The 23,676-nt window shown below is 46.9% G+C and overlaps 1 protein-coding gene across 1 annotated transcript in view; it reads left to right on the top strand.

The window, feature by feature from the left end:
- The window catches only part of INPP5D (inositol polyphosphate-5-phosphatase D), a 137,946-nt gene that overhangs the window by 6,159 nt on the left and 108,111 nt on the right, over positions 1-23,676 (top strand). The window contains exon 2 of the mRNA XM_018041075.1: positions 15,801-15,864. Within this exon, the coding sequence (XP_017896564.1) occupies positions 15,801-15,864 (64 nt within the window). The remainder of the gene's footprint in view (positions 1-15,800; positions 15,865-23,676) is intronic.

Genomic DNA, 23,676 nt, shown 5'->3' with positions numbered 1-23,676 from the left:
CCTGTAGAATCAGTGGTGTGTAGTGCATTCATAATGTAAAACCATCAGTTCAGTTCAGTTCAGTTCAGTTCACTCAGTCCTGTCCAACTCTTTGCAACCCCACGGACTGCAGCACGCCAGGCTTCCCTGTCCATCATCAACTCCTGGAACTTGCTCAAACTCATGTCCATCGAGTCGGTGATGCCATCCAATCATCTAACACCAGAGCATTTTCATCACCCTTCCCCTAAACCTGAACCTCTTAGGAGTCACTTCCCATTTCTGTCCCTCCCAAGCTTTGGCAACTACTGACTGACTTACTTTCTGTCTTTGACCATTTGCCTGTTCTGGGTAATTTCATATAATATGTGGCCTTTCGTATCTGACTTCTCACCTGGCATAATGCTTCCAAGGTTTATCCATGTTGTAGTATGAGTCATTCGTTTTCATGGATAAAGAGTAGCCCATTTTATCAAGGAGTCGCATTTTATTCAGCTGTTCATCACCTGACAGGCATTTGGGTTGCTCCCCTTTTGTGCTATTATGAATGATGCTGCTGTGGTCATTTAAGTTCAAGTTTTTATGCACATGTGTTTTCAGCTGTCTTGGGTGGAACTGCTGGGCCACGTGGTCATTCTGTGTTTTACTTTGTGTGGAACTGTCCATCTTTTCTACAGTAGCCGTGCTGTTTCATTCCCATCAGCAGGGTCTCGCCCACACTGGTTATTACCGTTTTGGTAATGGCCGTCCTAGTCGGTGTGAGGTCGCCTCTTATTGTGACTTGGGTTGGCATCTCTCTAATGGTGGATGTTGTTGAGCCTCTTCTCCTTTGCTCCTTGGCCATTTGTATACCTTCTTGGAAGAAATGTCTGTTCCTATCTTTCGCCCCTGTGAAAAATGGGGTGATGTGTCTTTCCGTTGCTGTCACTGGATTACTGAGAGGATAAAACGGGAGAATGTGGACGGTAAGCATACATAGTCAGCACGCGCTGAACCCTGGCTGTTCCTTTTTTTTTTTTTTGAATTGGAGGATAATATTTGTGCAACCCGTACGGCAACGCGAATGAGTCATAATTCGTCACATATATCCCCTTCCTCGGGAGCCGCCTCCCTCCCCTCCCCGCCCCTCTAGGTCGTGCAGAGTGCCCCGCGGCCTCCCTGTGGTGTGCAGCGGCCTCCCTGTGGTGTGCAGCGGCCTCCTGCCCGTTACCTGTTTTGCACACGATGGTGTACGCAGCGCTGCTCCTTTCTCAGTCTGCCCTGCCCTCTCCTCCCCCACGCCCTGGCCTCCAGCCCGGTCTCCACACCTGCGTCTCCATTTCTTCTCTGTCAGTAGGTTCATCCGCCCTGGTTTTCTAGATGCCAGCCATACGCCATTAACGTACTATAGCTTTCTTCCTCTGACCTAGCTTCGCTCTGCAGGACAGGCTCCTGGCCGTGAGTTTTTCCGAGCTGCCGAGTGAGGAGCGACATCTCCGAGGCAGAGGAGGGAAGGCCCGCGTGCTAGGAGCGCGGCGGCGGGAGGGGAGAGGAGGGCGGTGGCTGCGCGTCACTCCCGGGGCTTCCTGGAGGCCGGGGAGCCTCCGGGGACACTGCGCTGTCCCGTGCGGCCTCCTCAGAGGAAGTGCTCAGAGAGCCGAGGCAGGAAGAGGACGCGGCTGACGCAGGCGTGGTCGGCGGCTGTGGGGCGGGCGAGGTCTGAGAGAGAGAGGGGTCGGGGCTCAGGGGCCAGGAAGAAGCGCTGAATGAAGCTGGGAGAAGGAAGAGGAAGGCGAGACGCCGAGGCCATCTTAAGAGTGATTAGCCACCAGCACAGGACGGAGAGACTGAGGGATCTAGAGTCCGAAGGCTCCAAGGAAGGAAGCTCCAGGAAGGCTCCAGCGGCGGATGAGGCGGCCTCAGTGTCCACAGCCCCGCAGGCCAGGCCCCCCGGGCAGCTCTCTGGACCGGCTCCCTCCTCTCTCTCCTGCTGACTTCACAGTCCCTTTGTCCCATTATTGAGAAAAGTGTGTTTCCTAGTACCAGGACCCAGACTATTTGGGTTCGATTACTTACTGTAAATGACACCAAAGGGTCAGCTGGTCCAGCCCCTCCCTTGCCAACCAGAAACCTGCCCTCCAGAGGGGAGAGTCTTGCTGTGCATCCGGTGTGTCAGGGGCAGTGTAGAAATAGACCCTCTGATAAACAGGACAGTGTTTTGGTCAGTTCAGTTCAGTAGCTCAGTCGTGCCAGACTCTTTGAGACCCCATGGACCGCAGCACGCCAGGCCTCCCTGTCCCTTACCATCTCCCAGAGCTTGCTCAAACTCATGTCCATTGAGTCGGTGATACCATCCAACCATCTCATCCTCCATCGTCCCCTTCTTGCACGTTTTTTCAAGTAACCTTAAAAAATACAGTATTAAGTTAAACATATAGAGTTCAAGGTGTTAAGGAGGAAAATAATTACCCAATCACTGAGATGAGAGACTAACACAAATACTGTTAATTTGTTGCTGTATTTTCTCATTTATATTCTCTCTTTCTATGTATTTATATAGATAGATACGTGTGTTTATACATAGGTAGATATATACATACCTCTGTAAGTTTCATAAGCTCCATATTATATTAATATATGCCTGATACCATGTAATTTTAGTCTGCATTTTCTAGCAACATTAGCATTTTCTCATTTAGTTAACATTTCTTCCTAAATATCATATTTAATAGATGCACAAATTCTATTACACGATGCACCATAATTTATGGAATACTCTTCTATTGTCAGACTTTCAACTTACTAACAGTGTTTCATTATTTTAAATATGACAGTGATGAAGGTCTTTGTGCAAATAGGTGACATTTCTGATGATAGATTTCCAGGGGAGGAATTACTGGATCAAAGGATAACGTTTTTAAGACTCTTGATGGAAAATGACAAATTGCTTTCCAGAAATCTTGTTATAATTTATGTTCTGGTAAGCAGTGCCAAAGAGCACCCACCTCATTCCAGCCTCCATTTACTGAATATTTTCATTTTAAAAATATATTGAATTACGAGGTGAAAGGTAGCTAATTTCCGTTCATTTTGATTTGCATTGCTTGATTGCAGTCGTGGTAAACTTGTGTGGATTATTGACTTTCATCATTTCTGTCTTGTGGATGGTCTGCTTCATTCTCTTTGCCTTTTTTCGTTTGAAACTGTCGTTTTTCTGTTATCATCTCTTTGCATGAATTCCTTATATCACATTTGTCGCAAACATTTTTTCTGTGGTTGCTTTTAAACTATGACTTTCTCCCCCCACATTCAGAAACTGTAAATTTTTGTAAAGTCTATCAATCTTGCTCCTTTGTGACTTTTTTCCCTTTACTTTCCAATGTAGAGTCCTTCTGCACCCAGGAATTTTGTTTCTTTTGCTTCCTGTGGGGGAGCAGGGCCTTTAGAGCTAATAGGCTCAGGCTAAGAGGTCACTCTGCCTTTCTAAACTCTGGTAGATTGTCTAACGCTATGGGGCCTCAGTTTCCTCATCTGAAAACCAGGGATAAGAATACCCATGTAGTGCTGTTGGATGGACTGAAAAGTGTGTATCACATGCTTAGCACAGTATTTGGCAAAAGCAGATGGAGAAAATGTCGGTTTTTCTGTTTTGCTGTTACTGTTTTACCTGAACACTTTAATCTCTCTGGAATTAATGGATGATGTAAGACAAAGATTTACAGGTATTGTTCTCAAGTAACCATCTTTCTTGAAACCTCTCACTGAATGGCTTACCCCTCGCTCTTCGCGGCCTCTCTTACCGTGTGTTAAGTCTCCCAGGTCTCTTTCTTGCCTGTTTAGCCCAGTCCGTGTCTGTCTGCTTTTCTCACACCAAGTTCACACTGAATGCCTTTCCACCGTTTTGGATCCTATTTTACTTTAGGATTTGCATATCTATTCTTTTAAAGTATTCTTCCAGATAAGCCAGATAATAATTTTGACAAGTTGGAAAAAATACTAGTGGGGCTTTAAAAACATTTATTTTTGGCTGCTCAGAGAGCTTTGGTTGCTGCATGTGGGCTTTCTCTAGCTGCAGTGAGTGGGGGTACTCTCTAGCTGCGGTGTGCGGACTTCTCACTGCCTTCACTTGTTGAGGAGTGTGGGTTCTAGGGCATGTGAGCCCAGTAGTTGCCGCTTAGTTGCCCCATGACATGCGGAATCTTCCCAACCCAGGGATCGAACTCATGTGCCCTGCATTGGCAGACGGAGTCCTAACCGCTTCCCTGGTCCACCACGGAAGTCCGCTGTTGGCACTTTGATTGTAATTTCATGAAATCCATAACACAACTTGTACAAATGGACATTTTAGTATTTTTCAGTCTTAATAATAAATACAGCTATTACTATTATTTTTAACTTTGGTAATTTTCTTCACAGGTCCTACATATTTGTTCAGTTCAGTTCAGTTGCTCAGTCGTGTCCGACTCTTTGTGACCCTATGAATCACAGCACGCCAGGCCTCCCTGTCCATCACCAACTCCCGGAGTTCACTCAGATTCACGTCCATCAAGTCAGTGATGCCATCCAGCCATCTCATCCTCTGTTGTCCCCTTCTCCTCCTGCCCCCAATCCCTCCCAGCATCAGAGTCTTTTCCAATGAGTCAACTCTTCGCATGAGCTGGCCAAAGTACTGGAGCTTCAGCTTTAGCATCAGTCCTTCCAAAGAACACCCAGGGCTGATCTCCCTTAGAATGGACTGGTTGGATCTCCTTGCAGTCCACGGGACTCTCAAGAGTCTTCTGCAACACCACAGTTCAAAAGCATCAATTCTTCGGTGCTCAGCTTTCTTCACAGTCCAACTCTCACATCCATACATGACCAATGGAAAAACCGTAGCCTTGACTAGACAGACCTTTGTTGGCAAAGTAACGTCTCTGCTTTTTAATATGCTATCTAGGTTGGTCATAACTTTTCTTCCAAGGAGGAAGTGTCTTTTAATTTCGTGGCTGCAATCACCATCTGCAGTGATTTTGGAGTCCAGAAAAATAAAGTCTGACACTGTTTCCCCATCTATTTCCCATGAAGTGATGGGACCAGATGCCATGATCTTCGTTTTCCGAATGTTGAGCTTTAAGCCAACTTTTTCACTCTCCTCTTTCACTTTCATCAAGAGGCTTTTGAGTTCCTCTTCACTTTCTGCCATAATGGTGGTGTCATCTTCACATCTGAGGTTATTGATATTTCTCCCGGCAGTCTTGATTCCAGCTTGTGTTTCTTCCAGCCCAGCGTTTCTCATGATGTACTCTGCATAGAAATTAAATAAGCAGGGTGACACTATACAGCCTTGACGTACTCCTTTTCCTATTTGGAACCAGTCTGTTGCTCCATGTCCAGTTCTAACTGTTGCTTCCTGACCTGCATACAGATTTCTCAAGAGGCAGGTCAGGTGGTCTGGTACTCCCATCTCTTTCAGAATTTTCCTCAGTTTATTGTGATCCACACAGTCAAAGTCTTTGGCATAGTCAATAAAGCAGAAATAGATGTTTTTCTGGAACTCTTTTGCTTTTTCCATGATCCAGCAGATGTTGGCAATTTGATCTCTGGTTCCTCTGCCTTTTCTAAAACCAGCTTGAACATCAGGAAGTTCACGGTTCACATATTGCTGAAGTCTGGCTTGGAGAATTCTGAGCATTACTTTACTAGAAGGTGAGATGAGTGCAATTGTGTGGTAGGTTGAGCATTCTTTGGCATTTCCTTTCTTTGGGATTGGAATGAAAACTGCTGAGTTTTCCAAATTTGCTGGCAGATTGAGTGCAGCACTTTCACAGCATCATCTTTTAGGATTTGAAATCGCTCAACAGGGATTCTGTCACCTCCACTAGCTTTGTTCGTAGTGATGCTTTCTAAGGCCCACTTGACTTCACATTCCAGGATGTCTGGCTCTAGGTGAGTGGTCACACCATCATGATTGTCTGGGTCGTGAAGATCTTTTTTGTACAGTTCTTCTGTGTATTCTTGCCACCTCTTCTTAATATCTTCTGCTTCTGTTAGGTTCATACCATTTCTGTCCTTTATTGAACCCATCTTTGCATGAAATGTTCCCTTGGTATCTCTAATTTTCTTGAAGAGATCTGTAGTCTTTCCCATTCTGTTGTTTTCCTCTATTTCTTTGCACTGATTGCTGAGGAAGGCTTTCTTATCTCTTCTTGCTATTCTTTGGAACTCTGCATTCAGATGCTTATATCTTTCCTTTTCTCCTTTGCTTTTCACTTCTCTTCTTTTCACAGCTATTTGTAAGGCCCCCCTCAGACAGCCATTTTGCATTTCTTTTTCTTGGGGATGGTCTTGATCCCTGTCTCCTGTACAATGTCATGAACCTCCATCCATAGTTCATCAGGCTCTCTATCTATCAGATCTAGTCCCTTAAATCTATTTCTCACTTCTACTGTATACTCATAAGGGATTTGATTTAGGTCAAAGAATTGATGCTTTGGAACTGTGGTGCTGGAGAAGACTCTTGAGAATCCCTTGGACTGCAAGGAGATCCAATCAGTCCATTCTAAAGGAGATCAGTCCTGGGTGTTGTTTGGAAGGACTGATGCTAAAGCTGAAACTCCAATACTTTGGCCACCTCATGTGAAGAGTTGACTCACTGGAAAAGACTGATGCTGGGAGGGATTGGGGGCAGGAGGAGAAGGGGACAACAGAGGATGAGATGGCTGGATGGCATGACTGACTCGATGGACAAGAGTTTGGGTGAACTCCGGGAGTTGGTGATGGACAGGGAGGCCTGGCATGCTGCAATTCATGGGGTCGCAGAGTTGGACATGACTGAGCGACTGAACTGACTGACTGACTGAATGGTCTAGTGGTTTTCCCTACTTTCTTCAATTTAAGTCTGAATTTGGCAATAAGAAGTTCATGATCTGAGCCACAGTCAGTTCCCGGTCTTGTTTTTGCTGACTGTATAGAGCTTCTCCATCTTTGGCTGCAGAGAATATAATCAATCTGATTTCGGTGTTGACCATCTGGTGATGTCCATGTGTAGAGTTTTCTCTTGTGTTGTTGGAAGAGGGTGTTTGCTATGACCGATGTGTTCTCTTGGCAAAACTCTTATTAGCCTTTGCCCTGCTTCATTCTGTACTCCAAGGCCAAATTTGCCTGTTACTCCAAGTGTTTCTTGACTTCCTACTTTTGCATTCCAGTCCCCTATAATGAAAAGGATATCTTTTTGGGGTGTTAGTTCTAAAAGGTCTTGTAGGTCTTCATAGAACCGTTCAACTTCAGCTTCTTCAGCGTTACTGGTTGGGGCATAGACTTGGATTACCATGATATTGAATGGTTTGCCTTGGAAACAAACAGAGCATTCTGTCGTTTTTGAGACTGCATTCAAGTACTGCATTTCGGACTGTTTTTTGACCATGATGGCTACTCCGTTTCTCCTAAGGGATTCCTGCCCGCAGTAGTAGATATAATGGTCATCTGAGTTAAATTTACCCATTCCAGTCCATTTTAGTTCACTGATTCCTAGAATGTTGACGTTCACTCTTGCCATCTCCTGTTTGACCACTTCCAATTTGCCTTGATTCATGGACCTGACATTCCAGGTTCCTATGCAATATTGCTCTTTACAGCATCAGACCTTGCTTCTATATCACCAGTCCCATCCACAACTGGGTATTGTTTTTGCTTTGGCTCCATCCCTTCATTCTTTCTGGAGTTATTTCTACACTGATCTCCAGTAGCATATTGGGCACCTAGTGACCTGGGGAGTTCCTGTTTCAGTATCCTATCATTTTGCCTTTTCATACTGTTCATGGGGTTCTCAAGGCAAGAATACTGAAGTGGTTTGCCATTCCCTTCTCTAGTGGACCACATTGTGTCAGACCTCTCCACCATGACCCGTCCGTCTTGGGTGGCCCCACACAGCATGGCTTAGTTTCATTGAGCTAGACAAAGCTGTGATCCCTGTGATCAGATTGGCTAGGTTTCTGTGATTATGGTTTGTGTGTCTGCCCTCTGATGCCCTCTTGCAACACCTACCGTCTTACTTGGGTTTCTCTTACCTTGGACGTGGGGTGTCTCTTGACACCTGCTCCAGCAAAGCGCAGCCACTGCTCCTTACCTTGGACGAGGGGTATCTCCTCACGGCTGCCCCTCCTGACCTTGAACGTGGAGTAGCTCCTCTCAGCCCTCCTGTGCCCACGGAGCCGCTGCTCCTTGGACATATTTGTTAGTATGATTAATTCTGATGATATTTATTACTTTGCTGCTGTTGTGAATACCTTTTCTTCTGCAGTTACGCTTTTGGAGTAACTGATCACATACAAAGAAGCTGATTGTATAAATTCACATTTATTCTATCACTTTACTCCTCATTGTTGAAAATTATTTTCATTTGCTACTCTTGGATTTTTTTGGTAAAGAATCAAATCATACATGAATTATAATCATTTTGTGGCCTACTTTCCAAATACTTGTAACCCTTATTTGGAGTTCATATTTTATTGCATTGGCTGATATTTCTAAGATATTACAGTGGAGAATATGGAGAAAAGAAAATATTTACCTCAAACAGAAGTACTATGAGAATCAAACTTGGTACTACCTGGGAAGGACTTCATACAGTATCTGGCACGTAGTTAGCAGTTGATAATAGCTAGTTGTGGGGGTTTTTTTTTGTTTGTTTATTTGGCATGTCCAAAAAGAAGCTCTCTTCCTAGTTTTATGAAGAGTTTTGAAGAATGGATTATTAACTTTTATCAAATGCCTTTTTAATATCTATTGAGACGATTATGCTGTGTCTCATATTTCATTAACTGGTAAAGAGTTTGATTTTATAGATTTCCTAATAGGAACTTTTTTTTTTTTTGCATGATTAGAATCAACTGTTTTTGATTATGATGACTTTATTACACTCAGAACTTCATGTAAAATTTTTGCATCTTTGTTCATAAGTGAAATTGATTTTATATGATTTTGATCCCAGAAACATTTATGAAGCATCATCATTACCTGATTTTTTCAAATACAAAAAAAAAAAATTGGCAAAGGTGCTTTTCCTCAGAGACATTTATAGAGATAATTCAATTTCTTATTTTTTGGTATTGAATCTTTCTTGATTTCTATTTCTTCTCATGCTACTTATAAATGTACCTTGTTGAAGTATAGTTGATTTAAACATTGTGTTAATTTCTGTGGTATAGCAAAGTGATTCAGTTACACATATATGCATATTCTTTTTCATAGTCTTTTCCATTACAGTTTATCACAGGATATTGACTATGGTTCCCTATTCTATACAATTGGACCTTGTTGTTTTTGTGTTACTTCTGATAAGTTATATATGTTTTTTAGTAAAAAAATAATTTGTTGAGATTTTCAAATTTTCTGGCATACAATTATGCATGGTTTTCTGTCATTTTAAGGCTCCCATTTTATTGCTGTTACTATCCTCTGTTACTCACTACTGGTTTTGCTTATGAGTTGTGTTGGCCAGGATCCCAACAGGAAATAGGTGGCATAAGCAAAGGGGTGCCAAGCGTAGGGATGGTGGAGTAGCCTAGGCGGGCAACCCTGGGAAGACATTCCCACTGCTGGTCCTGAGGATCGGGGCCTCCGGTGGAGGAATTCAGCCACTGCTGGTCTGCTGCAGGTCGGGGGTGCAGTCAGGGGGACTGATGCCCCTATCTCACCATCCTCTCACCCTGCCAGCGCCTCCCATTCGCTTAACATTGGTGACGTTGCCCACGACAGCCAGCCTGCTGGACACAGGGCGGATGAAGGAGAGAGAGGGTCTACGGGGGAGAGAGGGGAGGGTGCAAGGACAATGTCCGGGTCATCTGTGTTGTTTTCTGTTTGTCAGACGGCTGGCCCGGGGCTTACCTGGCAGTGCAGAGGTTAAGACTTCTCCTCCCAAAGCAGGGGCATGTAGGTTCAATCCCTGTTCGGGTAGCTAAGATCCCACATATCTTGAGGCCAAAATACCAAAGCATAAACAGAAACAACATTGTCACAAATTCAATAAAAACTTAAACAATAGTTCACATTAAAAAATGCTTTAAAAAAAGAGGGTTGTCCATTGAATTTTCTGAATTTCAAGTCATATGTGCTTAGATTGACTTACCTGTTCTGCTTTTTCTTTTTATATTAGAAAACTTTAAAAAAATTTAAAAAAGAAAGCTAGCTGTGAGTTCAGGAACCTCTACTGTATTTATGTTGGAGGACAGAGCTGTGTCCTCTGTATTTCTCATCTTCCCTCTCCTCCTGTACTGACTGACTTTCTCAGATTTATCTTCTTCCTTGTTAAAGTTCTCCAGAACACAAAGCTGCTGTTCGCTGCCTCTCTCATAGCGTTTAATGCTGGCTGTAGAACTCTGGGTTTTTCACTTCTGACCAGTTTTTTCTCTTATCTGCTGTTCCTCAGTTTTCACAATGCATTTCTCCAGTTTCAGAGAAGCAATTGTCTCTTAAATCTTACTGAGCTCACAAGTCAGACTTCTCCAGAGTGTATTTTCTTTTTCATTTTTCCTTTTTGCAGCGCTTCTGTGTCACATGGAGACATCATCTTTGAGTTCTTAGAAAATTGGTACCCTCTTCTTTTCAGTGGTGCTGTTTTGAATAGATCTGGTGATTTTTCTTTTCCAGCAAAGAACTGTCGGGAAAAAGCTGGATCCAATTATTTTTTTAGACACTTGGTTGGGTTTCTGCCCAACTCTTCTTCCCAAAGATAAAGCATCAGCAGGGCTGGGAGAGGGAGCCCCCTGATCTGAGGTCCACCTGACTGGGTTGAGTAATGCAGGGGTGGTGTGGTGCATGGATAGGTGGGCTTCCTCCTGGGGGTCTCAGGCAAGGCCCCTCCCAGGATGCTGGGGGAGGACGCGCTGCAGGCCCGCAACTACACTCACCCCGCCTCTCACCTGGCCACCTGGGCTGCCTCCTCCTGCTTCCTCTCTTCTGAACCGATGGCCTCTTTTCCTCACTCTCTTTGACTGGGATTCTTTGAGGTTTGGGTGGCGGACAGTGAGCACCCTTGGTTCGTAGGGTCTACACACATTTTCTCTAATTTCTACATTGGACTCAAGTGGCTTTTTTGAATGTAGAGCTTCCAATCCTTGTTCTCCCATCCTCTCTCAGTCCAGATGTCTGCAACACTCAAGCAAGGAAAACACACACACACACACACACACACACACACACACACACACACACACACACACACACAATTAGCAATTAAAATTGAAGGATAATGAGTTACAAAGGAGTTTTTTAAACAACTCCGGAACATGCTAAGCTGATCGGCTGAGTGAGACAGACACTAATGAGGTTCTCGAATTTCAGAATTTGATTTCTCTCTCTCTCACCGTAGGAAAAGATGCTTCTGGGCATGTTCTCAGTGGTTATTTGGCTAGGAATAGTCACACAGAAATAGTAACATTAATCTGAAAGAATAAATAAAATGCCACGAAGTAATTTCTTTCTATTTCCATTTGCTTATCCTCTTACATTTGAGTTAAACTTCCCAAACCCATGATCTGAAAGTGCTTTCCAGGGGGAAGTATCTCCTGCTGAGAACAGTGTAGGCACCTGTAGTCACCCAATGGCTGTTGGGAGTCGCATGGAAAATTCGCTGTGAGTGCCACTGCCTCCGAGAATAAAGTGATCCCACATGTGGGAAGTTGGGCCAGCCCAGCGTCATCCCAGCCTGGGTCTCCAATGGGAATATTCCTAACACACCTGCTCTGAAATGTAGCCCAGACCCTGGAAAAAGTAGCAACTGAAGACCAGGGTTAGTGCCCTAAATTGTAACTACATCAGTCCTGGCACCCCTCATGTGCAAAGTGAGTGCTCTACCATTTGAGCTAACTCTCCCTTCCCCCAAATTGTTACTAAATCATTATCAAGAGGTGAGAAAGGGCTAAATAGGATCCATGGTCCCCAATGAGCACATTGTCTGGGTTATGTTCCAAGGCAGTGATTGTCAAAGGTGATTTGCTTGTGGAATTTTCACTGTAAACACTCTATATATAAGATTCTGGGGATGTAAATGTGTTTGTGTGGGCTTTCCCGGTGGCTCAGCAGTAAAGAATCTGCCTGCAGTGCAGGAGCTATAGGAGACTTGGGTTCAGTCCCTGGGTCGGGAAGATCCCCAGGAGGAGGACGTGGAAACCCACTCCAGTACTCTTGCCTGGAGAATCCTGTGGACGGAGGAGCCTGACAGGATCAGGCCACAGGGTAGCAAAGAGTCAGACACGACTGAAGCAATGTAGCACGCACGCACCCACCTAATGAAAAGAGCTGACTCATTGGAAAAGACCTTGGTGCTGGAAAAGATTGAGGGCAAAAGGAGAAAGGGGCAGCAGAGGACACGATGGTTAGAATAGCATTAATGGACATAAATTTGAGCAAACTCCAAGAGATAGTGAAGGACAGGGAAGCGTGGCGTGCTACAGTCCATAGGGTCGTAAAGAGTCAGAGACAACTTAGCCGCTGAACGACAACATATGTTTATTAATATGTTATGTATCTGTCTATGCGTGTGCACATGTATGTGTATGTACATGTCAAGTGTATGGGACCAGGGTGAAGGGCAGCTGCTGGTGAGTGTGGGAGGCTGAGGAGTGGCCCCCTCCACCTCTCTGCAGAGCCCCCAGCGGCAGCCAGTTTGAACCCACCGCTCTCCAAGGGGTGTGCGTGGCAGGGAGTGGTGGTGGTGGTGATGCTCACGCTTTTCCTTGAAGACCACTGATTCAGCCCCAGGGATGACGTGTGCTCTCCCCCACCCCCATGCATAGGAGATGCTGAATGTTAACGATCTAAGGGGAAAGCATCTTCTGCTATACTAGCTTTTGATTCTGATCCACCTGAGTAACACAGAACCTTATCAGTGTTTCTCGAGCACCTTTGAAAAAGCCACAGAGGCTTGTCTGCCACGCTCGATTCGATTCACGGAGGGGCCTTCCTGTTCGGCGAGCTTTATGTGTGCCCCTCCTGGTGACTCTGAGTTCTTTCTTTCTGTTTACAAGCTGATGTTTGGGCGCCTGTTCCACCTCTTCCGTAAATTAGCTGCCCTCAGCCAAATAAGAGACGATTCTCCGCCCTGGCCTTATTTGCATATCTACAGGAGGAAGTGTCATGAGAACAGGCTGTGAAAGATAAGACCAGAACAGTCTTCCAACTGTCTGGGGCGTGTGCCTGGCTGGCTCTACAAATGGGGCTGAGGCTGCAGTGGGTGGGCATGGCGGGGAGTGAGGTGGGGGTCTGGGACGGTTCCCTGTTTCCTCGTGGACATCTCTGGGAGGTGAGGTGATGCTGAATTAGAGCTTCATCCTGGCCATCTCTGAAATAAGCCAACTGTGGTGTCAGTTCAGGCTTTGGAGACAGGATGGGAATGGGAAAGACGGGAATTAAAGGGGTCAGAGGAAGAGAGGAAATTTTCCGATGCGAAATGAAGAGACACATGGAAGTGAAATCACCCAAAACATTCTCCAAAACTTTCTTTTAACATTCATTGTTTCAAAAGGCATTAAAAATTGTAAGATGGACCACAGAAAATTATAAAACCTCTATACAGCTAAGAAGAAAAACATCAATATACAGTGTTAAAAATAAATAACTCAAAAATATATTGTAGCATATATCAAAATCATGAATAAATAAGCAAAAGATGAATTTAAAAAAAAGTGAGCCAAAGACATGAAAAGGAATTCACAGAAAAAGAAATACAAATATGTGAAACTTATGAGAATACCTTCAACCTTGCTCATAAAGAAAGGCAAATTAAAGCCAGCCATCATCTCTCAAATTTGCAAAAGATTAAAATGTCTGATAACACCCAGTTGGCAGGGTATGGGGAAATATACACTTTCATAGTCAGTTAGTAAGAGACAGGTTAGTAGGAGACACAGTGTGACGACTTCATTGGAAGGCAATGTTAGTCTCTATCAAAACATGCAGTGCCTGCAACCTTTAGCCCAGCCGTCCTCCTTCTAGAGACGTATCCACCACCGCTCGCAAATGGCAGCACTTGTGGTGTTTGGTGTGTTTTGAGCACTAGTCTAAATGCTCAATTTACACAAAAAGTTGATGCTGTGTTATTATTCTCCCCTTTTTACTGAGGGAGAAACTAAAGGATTTTACTGAGGATTCACCCATGTACACAAGAGGTCAGAACAGAGATGTTCACTGCAGCACTATTTATAGTAGTGAAAAGCCCCAAATAACTACCTATCCAGGCTTCCTTGGTGGCTTAGCGAAGAATCTGCCTGCAACGTGGGAGCCCCAGGTCTGATCCCTGGGAAGGGGAAAATCCCCTAGAGAAGGGAGTGGCTCCCCACTCCAATATTCTTGCCATGGACAAGGATAATTCCATGGACAGAGGAGCCTGGTGGGCTATAGTCCATAGGGTCACAAGAATTGGACACGAGTGAGTGACTCACACACCACACACACACACACACACACACACACAAAACTACCTGTTCATCATCATGGTCTAGTCAAATAAATGATTAGCTGGTCATGTGATGGAACATGACTTGGACAGATTGCTAATATATATATATATATTGTTTTGGTGAAAAGCAGAAAATTCTAGAACAATATATGTAATATGATGTTATTTGCATTTAAAAGCTATGCGTCAATTTATGTGTATGTTTAAACGTTCTGGAATGATTTACAAAAGGAGTAGGAACTCCAAAGAATTCACAGGACTGGGGAAGGATACATTTTTTTTTTTTTCATTTTGTACCTTTCTGAGTGGTCTTAAATTTTGTTAACTAGTGAATAACTTCAAAATCTAGTTAAACAGTAACACATAAGTATTGAGTGCTGGGCACCTAGGAGAGGTTAAATGAATGACCGCTTTGTACTGAAGCATCACTTTGATCATCGAAACAACATGAGCCTCTATGAGCCGGAGTGTGGAGCTGCCTGGGGGTCTAGAGGGGTGGGCAAGTTTTCAGGGTCCGTGAGAATCCCATGTGGGGGAAGTGGGGATGGGAGATTATGGGTGAGAGGATAGAACAGTCATTTCAACTGAGAGTGTAAGACCCAAGTGGTGTCCCCCAAATTCCTTACCCCTGTGGCCTCAGTAGCCAAGCCAGGGGAACTCCGTGGCTGCCCGCTGCCACCAGGCTGTCTGCAGGCTGGCTGCCCCTGCTGGACCACCTATCCATGGGCCCCTCCCCCACACACTCAGACCTGACAGCCCCCCTTCCTCTCAAGGCTTTTAGGAAAGGAAAAAGTGGCTCTCCTTCCTTCCCACATCGGAGTCCTCTGGACCAGAGGAAGGCTGAGCCTCTAGAAAGAGAATCCAGGATTTCTTGCCCTTCTGTGTTAGAAGCTACCCTGAGGCTCACCCTAAGGCTTCTGGGAAAATCCAGCTTTCTGAAGGAATCGTGGCCAGCCTTCGGGAGAACAAGCCTGTGGGGTAAAGTCTCCGGGGGAAGCAGCCACAGAGGGTGGGGGACTTCCACCCAAAGCTGTGTGAGCCTCACCCTGGCCAGTGCGGCCCCTCTGTGGCTGTGCCCACCTCCCACTTGGCATGCTCCCACTGTGCTCAACTCCGCTAGGGTCTCGTTCCTTCTTCAAACACCCACTCTGGCTCCATTTTGCTTGGCCAACAGGACAGCCCAGAGGCTGAGGAAGCCCTTCCAAGTGGAGGACCCCTTTAGATCAACCCACAGAGCTGTCAAGCACCAAAGTGAACCATGCCCCAGGGACTCCACCACCTTCCTTTGAGGCTCCTTGAGTGCTGGGGGGGTGAGGTGGGAGGGGGCAAGTGGTGCCTCTGTCCCAGGCCCCTCGACGTCCAGAAAAAGGAATATATAGGTTCTAACTCAGCACTTGGTCTGTTTCAGGTACCGGAATTGTGTTTACACTTACAGGATTCTGCCCAATGAAGATGATAAATTCACTGTTCAGGTGAGTCTTTCAGGAACCTTGAAACGTGACCTTGACTGCAATGTATACTGGCAGCGAAAGAGGAAGGAGGGGAGAAACCGGGTGTTCCAGGCAGCCTAGACGTGGGGCTTGTCTGAGCCTGTCTTTCTCCTAGAGGACCCTGGCTGGGGTTGCTCAGCGGGCAGACTGTGACCCTGCAAATGGACCTGCTCCGGGGCGTGATGGAGCAGGCACCACAGACGCTGTCTGTGTTCGCGGGTGTGAAGGGGAAATAGCAGGAATAAGCACGCTCAGATGCAAAGGAAAAGTGACTGCGGTGGTTGATTCTTTTCTTCGGTGCGTTCAAATGCGTGAGAGTAAGTGGGCCATGAAGGAGAGAAGAGAGGGAGCTTGCAGGACAGCAGACTGTAGGTTTTGAGGGGCTAGAAGATCACCCTAAGGATGAGCAGGAAATAATACCTTTGAATTCATAGAGACCTGTTTTGTCAAAGGCATCATGACATCTGATTTCCCCATGGAAAGTCCGAACACGTAAAACCCTGATTATAAAGGTTAAAGAGGGAGTTCCCTACTGGTCCAGTGGTTGGGACTCGGCCCTTTCATTGCTGCGGACCCGGGTTCCGTACTTGGTCAAGGAACTAAAGATCCTGAAAACACAAGCTGTGCAACTTGGCCAAAAAAGAGAGAGAGAGAGAAGGAAGAAAAAGGTTACGGAAGGACACACCAGGTGTGCTGAGTCCAGGAAAACCACCCTCCATACGGTTTGTGTGACAAGACCCACGGGTGTGGTGTCATCACAATACACGACAACAGAGATGCTCTCACTAGTGGGGGCAGAGGAGTGACACTCAGCTCTCCGGCCCCTGGGGAGGGGCACCGCCCCCCACCCGCGTGCCTAGCAGAGTGGCCAGGATAGGCGAGGGTCAGGACACCACATCATGGAGGAGCCATGACAGGACCAGGGGTTTAGTTGAAAAGAAAGTAGAAGTGGAAGGGGTGAGGTGGCGTGCAATCATTGATTCCGGAGATAAATGGAATGATGCATTTTGTGCAGAACTAGGATGCAACAGGCTTCCCTGGTGGCTCAGACGGTAAAGAATCTGCCTGCAATGCAAGAAATCTGGGTTCAGTCCCTGGGTCGGGAGGATCCCCTGGAGAAGGGCATGGTAACCCGCTCCAGTATTCTTGTCTGGAGAATCCCCATGGACAGAGGAGCCTGGCGGGCTTCAGTCTATGGGATTGCACAGAGTCGGACACGGCTGAAGCGACTCAACACGCACTCAGGAGGCAGTGGGACAGACAAAACTGGACAATAGGCAGGTCCCTGGGGTACATGGGGCTGCGAAGAGTTGGACACAACTGAGTGTGCTCTCGTGCACACGCACACAGGTCAGGCTGAGCATAGCTTCTGGCTTCTTGGTCCTTTCCCACACATGCATCTGCAGTGGTATCTAAAGAACACCTGTTTGAATGTTTCTGGATCATCTGGGACGCTCCCATGTCTCAGCCTTGTCACCAGGAACACACGTTGGTACCCTAAGACTAGGCAGTCTTTTCAAGACTTGGCAGCCACCCACCACTGGGATGGTGGTCTTGTTGTGGGCTCCTCACCTGTCAGGGACAAGACTGCCCAAGGGGAGGCCTGCCTGGGGGGCTGGTGGGGCTCAATGGCCTTGAATTTTCCCCAAGTCTAGGACTGTGTGAACTTTCCCACAGAGGTTAGTGTCCTTGATTGGTGGTTTGCTGAAAGGAGTTTAAACTCTCGAGTTAAAAGTTAGTCGGGGCTTTTGATCTTTTTTCCCCTTGTGGTTTCTTTTATTCCTTCAAAGGGAAGAAGACTTTAAGTATGACTAGGTTGTAAACTGGAAAAGGCCCGACTGTGGCTTCTTGTACAGAGTCTGCACTCACGGCTTGTAACCGTCTTAAGTTGCACGCAGGTCTGGACCCTCTCGACGTCACTCCTTGCTGCCGTGACATCACGTTTTCCAGGGAATGGCTGCCAGTCCTGCAGCAGCTTCTGAACCTGGGGCCTCACTAGGCTTTGGGGGTCAAAAAGAACAGAGACTCAGTTTGGCTAACGTGTGCAAGGAGTGTGGGCAGCCCTGGGGGAGATGTACAGCGCAAGGAGGGAGAAGGCTGGGCCTGGACCGGAAGGACTTGGGGCCCTGCGGTCCAGGTGCTACCTGCCACGACTCAGCCCCTTTTGGGGGATCTGCCCTGCTCCCACCAACAGGCTCGCTACTGAGTTGCCAGTCCCGAGAGGGAAACTGATTGGCTTGGACTTCAACGGCTTTCTCTGCAAGGGGCCCCTTTCTTAGCCCGTCTTGGTGAGTCTGCCCTGCTCCCACCAACAGTCTCATTCCTGAGTTGCCAGTCCCGAGAGGGAACCTGGTCGGCTCAGCCATCAACGGCTTTCTCTGCAATCCTCTGTCTTGGAGCAGGGACCCACCCATGGCTCGGACAACAGGTAGAGTTGTGGGGTTGAGGCATCATTACCTGAGGCCTACACTCAGCCAGGCAGATCTCATAGAAAAGCTGGACCCTGCTGGACGCATCTTTCCCCAACCCGGGCACTGGGCCTGGGACCTCCTTTTGGCCAAGACCAGTAACCAGGGTATGGGGAGCTGGGGGTGCCAAGGCAGCCTGGGCCATTTGTACTCCTGCAAAGACACAACAGCGCACAAGATGGTCAGAGCAGCTGTGCACGAGGAGGTGGTTAAACCACGCGCATGGTCAGGCCAAGTCCCGGGGTTGTCGCAGCTTCAGTGCCTACTGATCGGGGCTCATTTTAACTCCAGTTCCTCTTTTCATGTTGAGGCAGAAACCTCATATTCTTTTCTGAGCTTAGCCACAGTTTCTAAATAACTCATTCCTTACACCTGAGTCTGTTGGGTACCCCCAGAATAGAAGGCTCCCCAAATAAGATCTGGCCTGAAACATTGCCAAGTGAAGCAGCAAAGACTTTCATCTTATTCTAATCGCCTTAGCTGTTCTCACCCGGGGCCTCCCGCTTTTTGTCAAAACCGAAGGAGACACTCTGTCTCTGTTGCTTGCCAACCTCGTGAAGTCAGTCAAGTGACGGTCCCCAGGTAGCTCAGGTGGAGGAGCGAGCCTGACCCTGGGGGACTCGATTCTCACTCCACCATCCCCAGACTTACGAAACATCAGAGATGGGTGGGAAGCGTGTAAGCCGTAACTTCACTCAACCCCTGTGCTTTAAAGCATGGAGGTCGCTGAGCCCCGCAGAAGTGGGGCATCACGCCCAGGCTCCAGACCTGCCTGACTAAGCCTTCTATTTTTCGACCTCAGAAGGTGTGTCCAAACCCAGCTGGGCATTGAATGCGTTAGAGAAGGACGGATTCTGTCCCAGGAAGGAGGACAGGGAGGCAGGGAGATGGAACCTCTCAGAGGGAGAGGCTACTTTTCCTTCCATGGTTGTAGATAATAAATGATCAGAGATGACATTTGGCCTTTGCAGTAAATCTGTTGAGGCACCTGGAAGGCAAGCCAACCACCCAGTTCCCAGCTGGGTCAAGTCAAGCTTGTGCCAGCTGTGTGGTCTCGGGCGTGAGTGTGACTCTGCTGTGAAGTGGGGCTCAAAATCAGGCCTCCGAGACTGCAGGTAAAATACGCAGCCAAGGGGAGTGGTCAGTGGCAGGGCTAGGCGCGAGGTGTGGAGAAGGGGGAGCCACCGGCATGGCTTTATTTATTTTTCTCTTTATTTATTTATATATATTTTTTGTTATTGATTCTATTGTATTTTTTTTTTTTGGCGGATTCATGTCAATGCATGGCAAAACCAATACAATACCCTAAAGTGAAAAACAAAAACAAAAACAAAAACGCTGGCATACCTTTAAAGTCTTGATTTGCTTTCAGAGAAACAGACCTCGAACAAGACGAGGACACCTGTGAACCAGCCTAAGTCAGTTCTACCTCGAGCTCAGATGAGGGAGGAGGGAAGAAGGGCAGGAAATGGGATGGAGAGAGAAGGAGAAAGGAAGAGAGAGGAAAGAAGGCACAGTGAAAGAGCAAAGAGGGAGGCAGGGAAAGAGAAAGGGAAGAGAGAGGAAGGGACGTCCCTGGTAGTGCAGTGGTTAGGACTCTGCTGCCAATGGAGGGGTCGTGGGTTCAATCCCTGGCTAGGGACAAGGGTCCCAGATGCTTGCCCAAAAAGGAAAAGAAAACAAAAAGTGAACGAGAGGGAGGAAGAAAAAGTGAAAGAAGAAAGAGGGAGGGGTAGAGATGAGTGCTGGGGGGCAGTTCTGATAGAAAAAAAAAAAAAGAGGGAACCAGGGGGGCACAGAGGCAGTGTAGAGGGGGAGGGGAAGGGAGACTGGAAGTTCTAGAAGGTTCTAGCAGTGCTCAGGGGTGGTGGGAAGGAGACCAGTTTGTGCCGATCAGGCACCCTCAGCTCGGCTCCTCAGGCTGAGAGTTTCCACGGTGTCCCCAGCAGCCCGGGGATTTAAGCCGTCATTCAATAGCTGCCCTTGAGCCTGGGAACCTTCCAGACTGGAGGTGGAGCTGCTGGTGCTGGGGGTGGGCAGGACTCTGAGGGCCGGCCCCTCAGTCCCATTTCCCACACCGAGAGTGGGTTTCTCGTAAGGCCCCGACTCCCGCCCCGACATGGAAAGGGAAGTGGCCCTCGGAGGAGGACTGCTGACTCCAGAGTGAGCTCTGGGGTTCCCGAGGCCTTTTGCAATGACTCTCCTCCCAGGGACGTCAAGGCAGGGCGAGCAGTCTTGATGGGTCAGCTGGAACGGGGAGGCCCCAAGGCTGGCACGTAAAAAACCCACTGCCACAGTCCAAGTGCATGGGGCCCTACAGCTCCATCCTGCGACCCTCCCACCCCTGCTGCTCCTCTGACATCCTTCCACACAGAAGAATAAAGGAGAAAATAAAAGCCTCTGCTGGTCCACCGTCACAGTGACGTTTGCTGCAAACTTCCTGTCTTTTCTTGTGGTTGAGATTCTGCCCTGGCTGGTGAGTGTCGAAGTCAAGACAGGAACACAGATTCAGGTTTTAAGGCAACTTTGGGTGAAGAGGGAATTTGAAACCATCTGCCTCATAGTCTCCAGGTATTCTTTCCCCATTTAGAAGAAAACCCCGGTGGCTTGAGCCGTTCAGGCGATAGACTCATGACTCAGTTCCTGGTCCCTGACAGTGGCCGTCACGTTGCTCTGGTCAGTGTGGCTTTTGCAGAGAGGAAAAAACAAAACAACTTTCTAAAAGCCGTTCCGTCACAACTGTCCGGGAGGGTTGACGGTTGAGCCATTGTTGTTTAGCTCAGGAAGAGGGTGGCAGCTGTTATTGTTCTGAGTGGTCACCAAGTGAAGTAAAAGATTCCGTCTGAACCGCTGGGTGAAGGATGTGGCTCGAACACAGACTTCCTGACATTGCGCAAGAGGAGCAGAAGATGCATGGGCAACATAAGCCTGCACGCGGGGCCGCCTTGCGGGACTCGGCGGCTGTGTGGTCCACAGTGGGGCCCACGATGTGGTCCACAGCAACCAAGCAGTCCCTTTAGGCTGTGACAGCCACATTCTAGAAGCCTGCATTTTAATGTAATTTTATTTCATTTCATTTTATTGTAATCTGCCATAGAACAAGGACAGATCTGTTTCCCAAGCTTCTGGGTATCTCAAAACATTTTCCAGTTGCCATCAGATTCAGAAGGAAATCTGATGAAGATGAAATTCTTGGGGACCAAATTTCCCTTCAAAATTCTACAGAGGCAGTGTTCTACTGTCTTCAGAAACCTAGTATACCTGATGTCCCTGGTATAGTGGTTAAGACTCCATATTTCCAAGGCAGGGTGTGCAGTTTTGATCCCCAGTCAGGGAACTAAGATCCCACACGCAGCATGCCGTGGCCAAAAACTAAAAGAAAAAAAAAATTTAGGACACTCAGTATACAAAGTGTATTAAAATACAGTAATCCAAGGCCAAGCTGGTACCAGCCCCATTACAGGGAACCAGTATTTTTCATTTTCTGCTTTGAAGCTGGTGGGAATTCTTTACCACCCTTGTCATTTTCCTTGCATCAGTAGTTCCTGGAATGTATTCAGCCTGTTCACTTTGCAAAACCTGGGTCTGTCTTTGTCTCAGAAGACTTTTCTTCTGTTTGATCTTTAGTAAGTGTTGACTCCAGCTCTTCTGGCTTCTATCCACCCTCTCTACCTCCAAATGACTGTCTCTACCCTCTCCCCCTCCCCACTCTGCCCATCTTGTCGCTGCTTCTCATGCCGTAAGCCTTCCGGTCCACCTTGCCCCAGGTGGACCGTTTCTTATTTGTAGCCCAAAGCAGAGCCCACACGGGGGGCCAACACTAGCTGTGGCTGGTGGGCTTAAGCACAGGAATATTGCTGTTGTTGTTCAGTCGCTCATCATGTCCAGCTCTTTGCGACCCCATGGACTGCTGCGCTCCAGGCTTCCCTGTCCTTCACCACCTCCTGGAGCTTGCTCAAACTCATGTCCATTGACTAGCTGATGTCATTCAACTGTCTCATCCTCTGTCATCCGCTTCTCCTTCTGCCTTCAATCTTTCCTTTCCTAGAGTCTTTTCTAATAAGTCAGTTCTTTGTATCAGGTGGCCAAGGTATTGGAGCTTCAGCTTCAGCATCAGTCCTTCCAATGAATATTCAGGAATATTGTAATGTAATGTAACTGCCAGGAATATGATGCAATAGTAATCAATGAGATGTGATGGGAAATGTTCCAGAAGGCTTCTGGTAAAGGTTTATTTGTCTTAGAAGAAGACACAGGATGAAAAGATCCATTTTCGAAGTTTGAAAGCCGTTCATTGTAGGATGTGCTTGCTGGAGTTGCTGCTGCCATCTTGAAACCAAGAGGAGCAGTCACTGGAAAGTGAGGCCAGGCTGCAGAGGACAGACCAGAAGGATAAAATGAACCTGGGTCCTCAATGATGCCATTGAATTAACTGAGCAGGATTAAGCAGCCTGGTTATTGCCTGGCCTCTAGACTTCCTGTTTGTGAGACAGTTAATTCCTTTTTGTTCAAGTACAGTAGTTAAATTGGGTTTTCTGTTACGTGCAGCTAAAAGTACCTCAATATGCAAACGTTTGGACTATTCTGGGGGAATTTCAAAGGAGAGAAAGAGACATTGCAATTGAGCGTCAGGTTTCACTGCACCAGAAGCTCACAAATCATGGTCTGACACGTGTATCCCCGCTGACATGTGTATCTTCAGTTTTCAGCGCGGCCTATGCCATGTTGCTAGGACCACTGCTGCCCACCCAGATACTCGTGCCATTTGTCTCCATGCCCCACATAAAACCCTAAGGGGTTTGATATCCCTTTCTCTAATTCTAACCAGAAAAAGCACAAAAACCAATCAGTACTTTAGCAATTACTTGCTTCTTGCAGAATAGTTTAGTGTCTTCTCTAACTTCACTGTCAAGATCAGATTCTGAGTCCAACCTTAGTACATGTAAGAGGCTACTTAGAGCTGTCCTACAGAAAAGAGTCTTTCCTCTAAGAAAGTAATTGCTGATTACTCCATTGAAAGAGCCACCAGCCTTTTGCCCCCCACCTATGGCTCTCAAACCCCTTACCCTGCTTTGTCTTCTTGATGGCACTTGTGAGTATCTAACTTTATATATTTATTGCTTGATTTATTCATTATTTCTCTTAGAGCTGTTCCTGGCATGTAGTGGGCATTCAATAGATATTTGTAGTTGCTAAGTCATGTCTGACTCTTTTGCAACCCCATGGACCAGGCTCGTCTGTCCATGGGATTTCCCAGGCAAGAATACCGTTTGCCATTTTCTCCAGGGAATCTTCCTGACCCAGGGATTGAACCCGCATCTTCTGC

The sequence above is a fragment of the Capra hircus genome, chromosome 3 (genome assembly GCF_001704415.2).
Source record: "Capra hircus breed San Clemente chromosome 3, ASM170441v1, whole genome shotgun sequence".
NCBI classification, from domain to species: domain Eukaryota; kingdom Metazoa; phylum Chordata; class Mammalia; order Artiodactyla; family Bovidae; genus Capra; species Capra hircus.
Note: the sequence above shows the minus strand (reverse complement) of the source record. Positions and strands in the feature narration are given on the sequence as shown.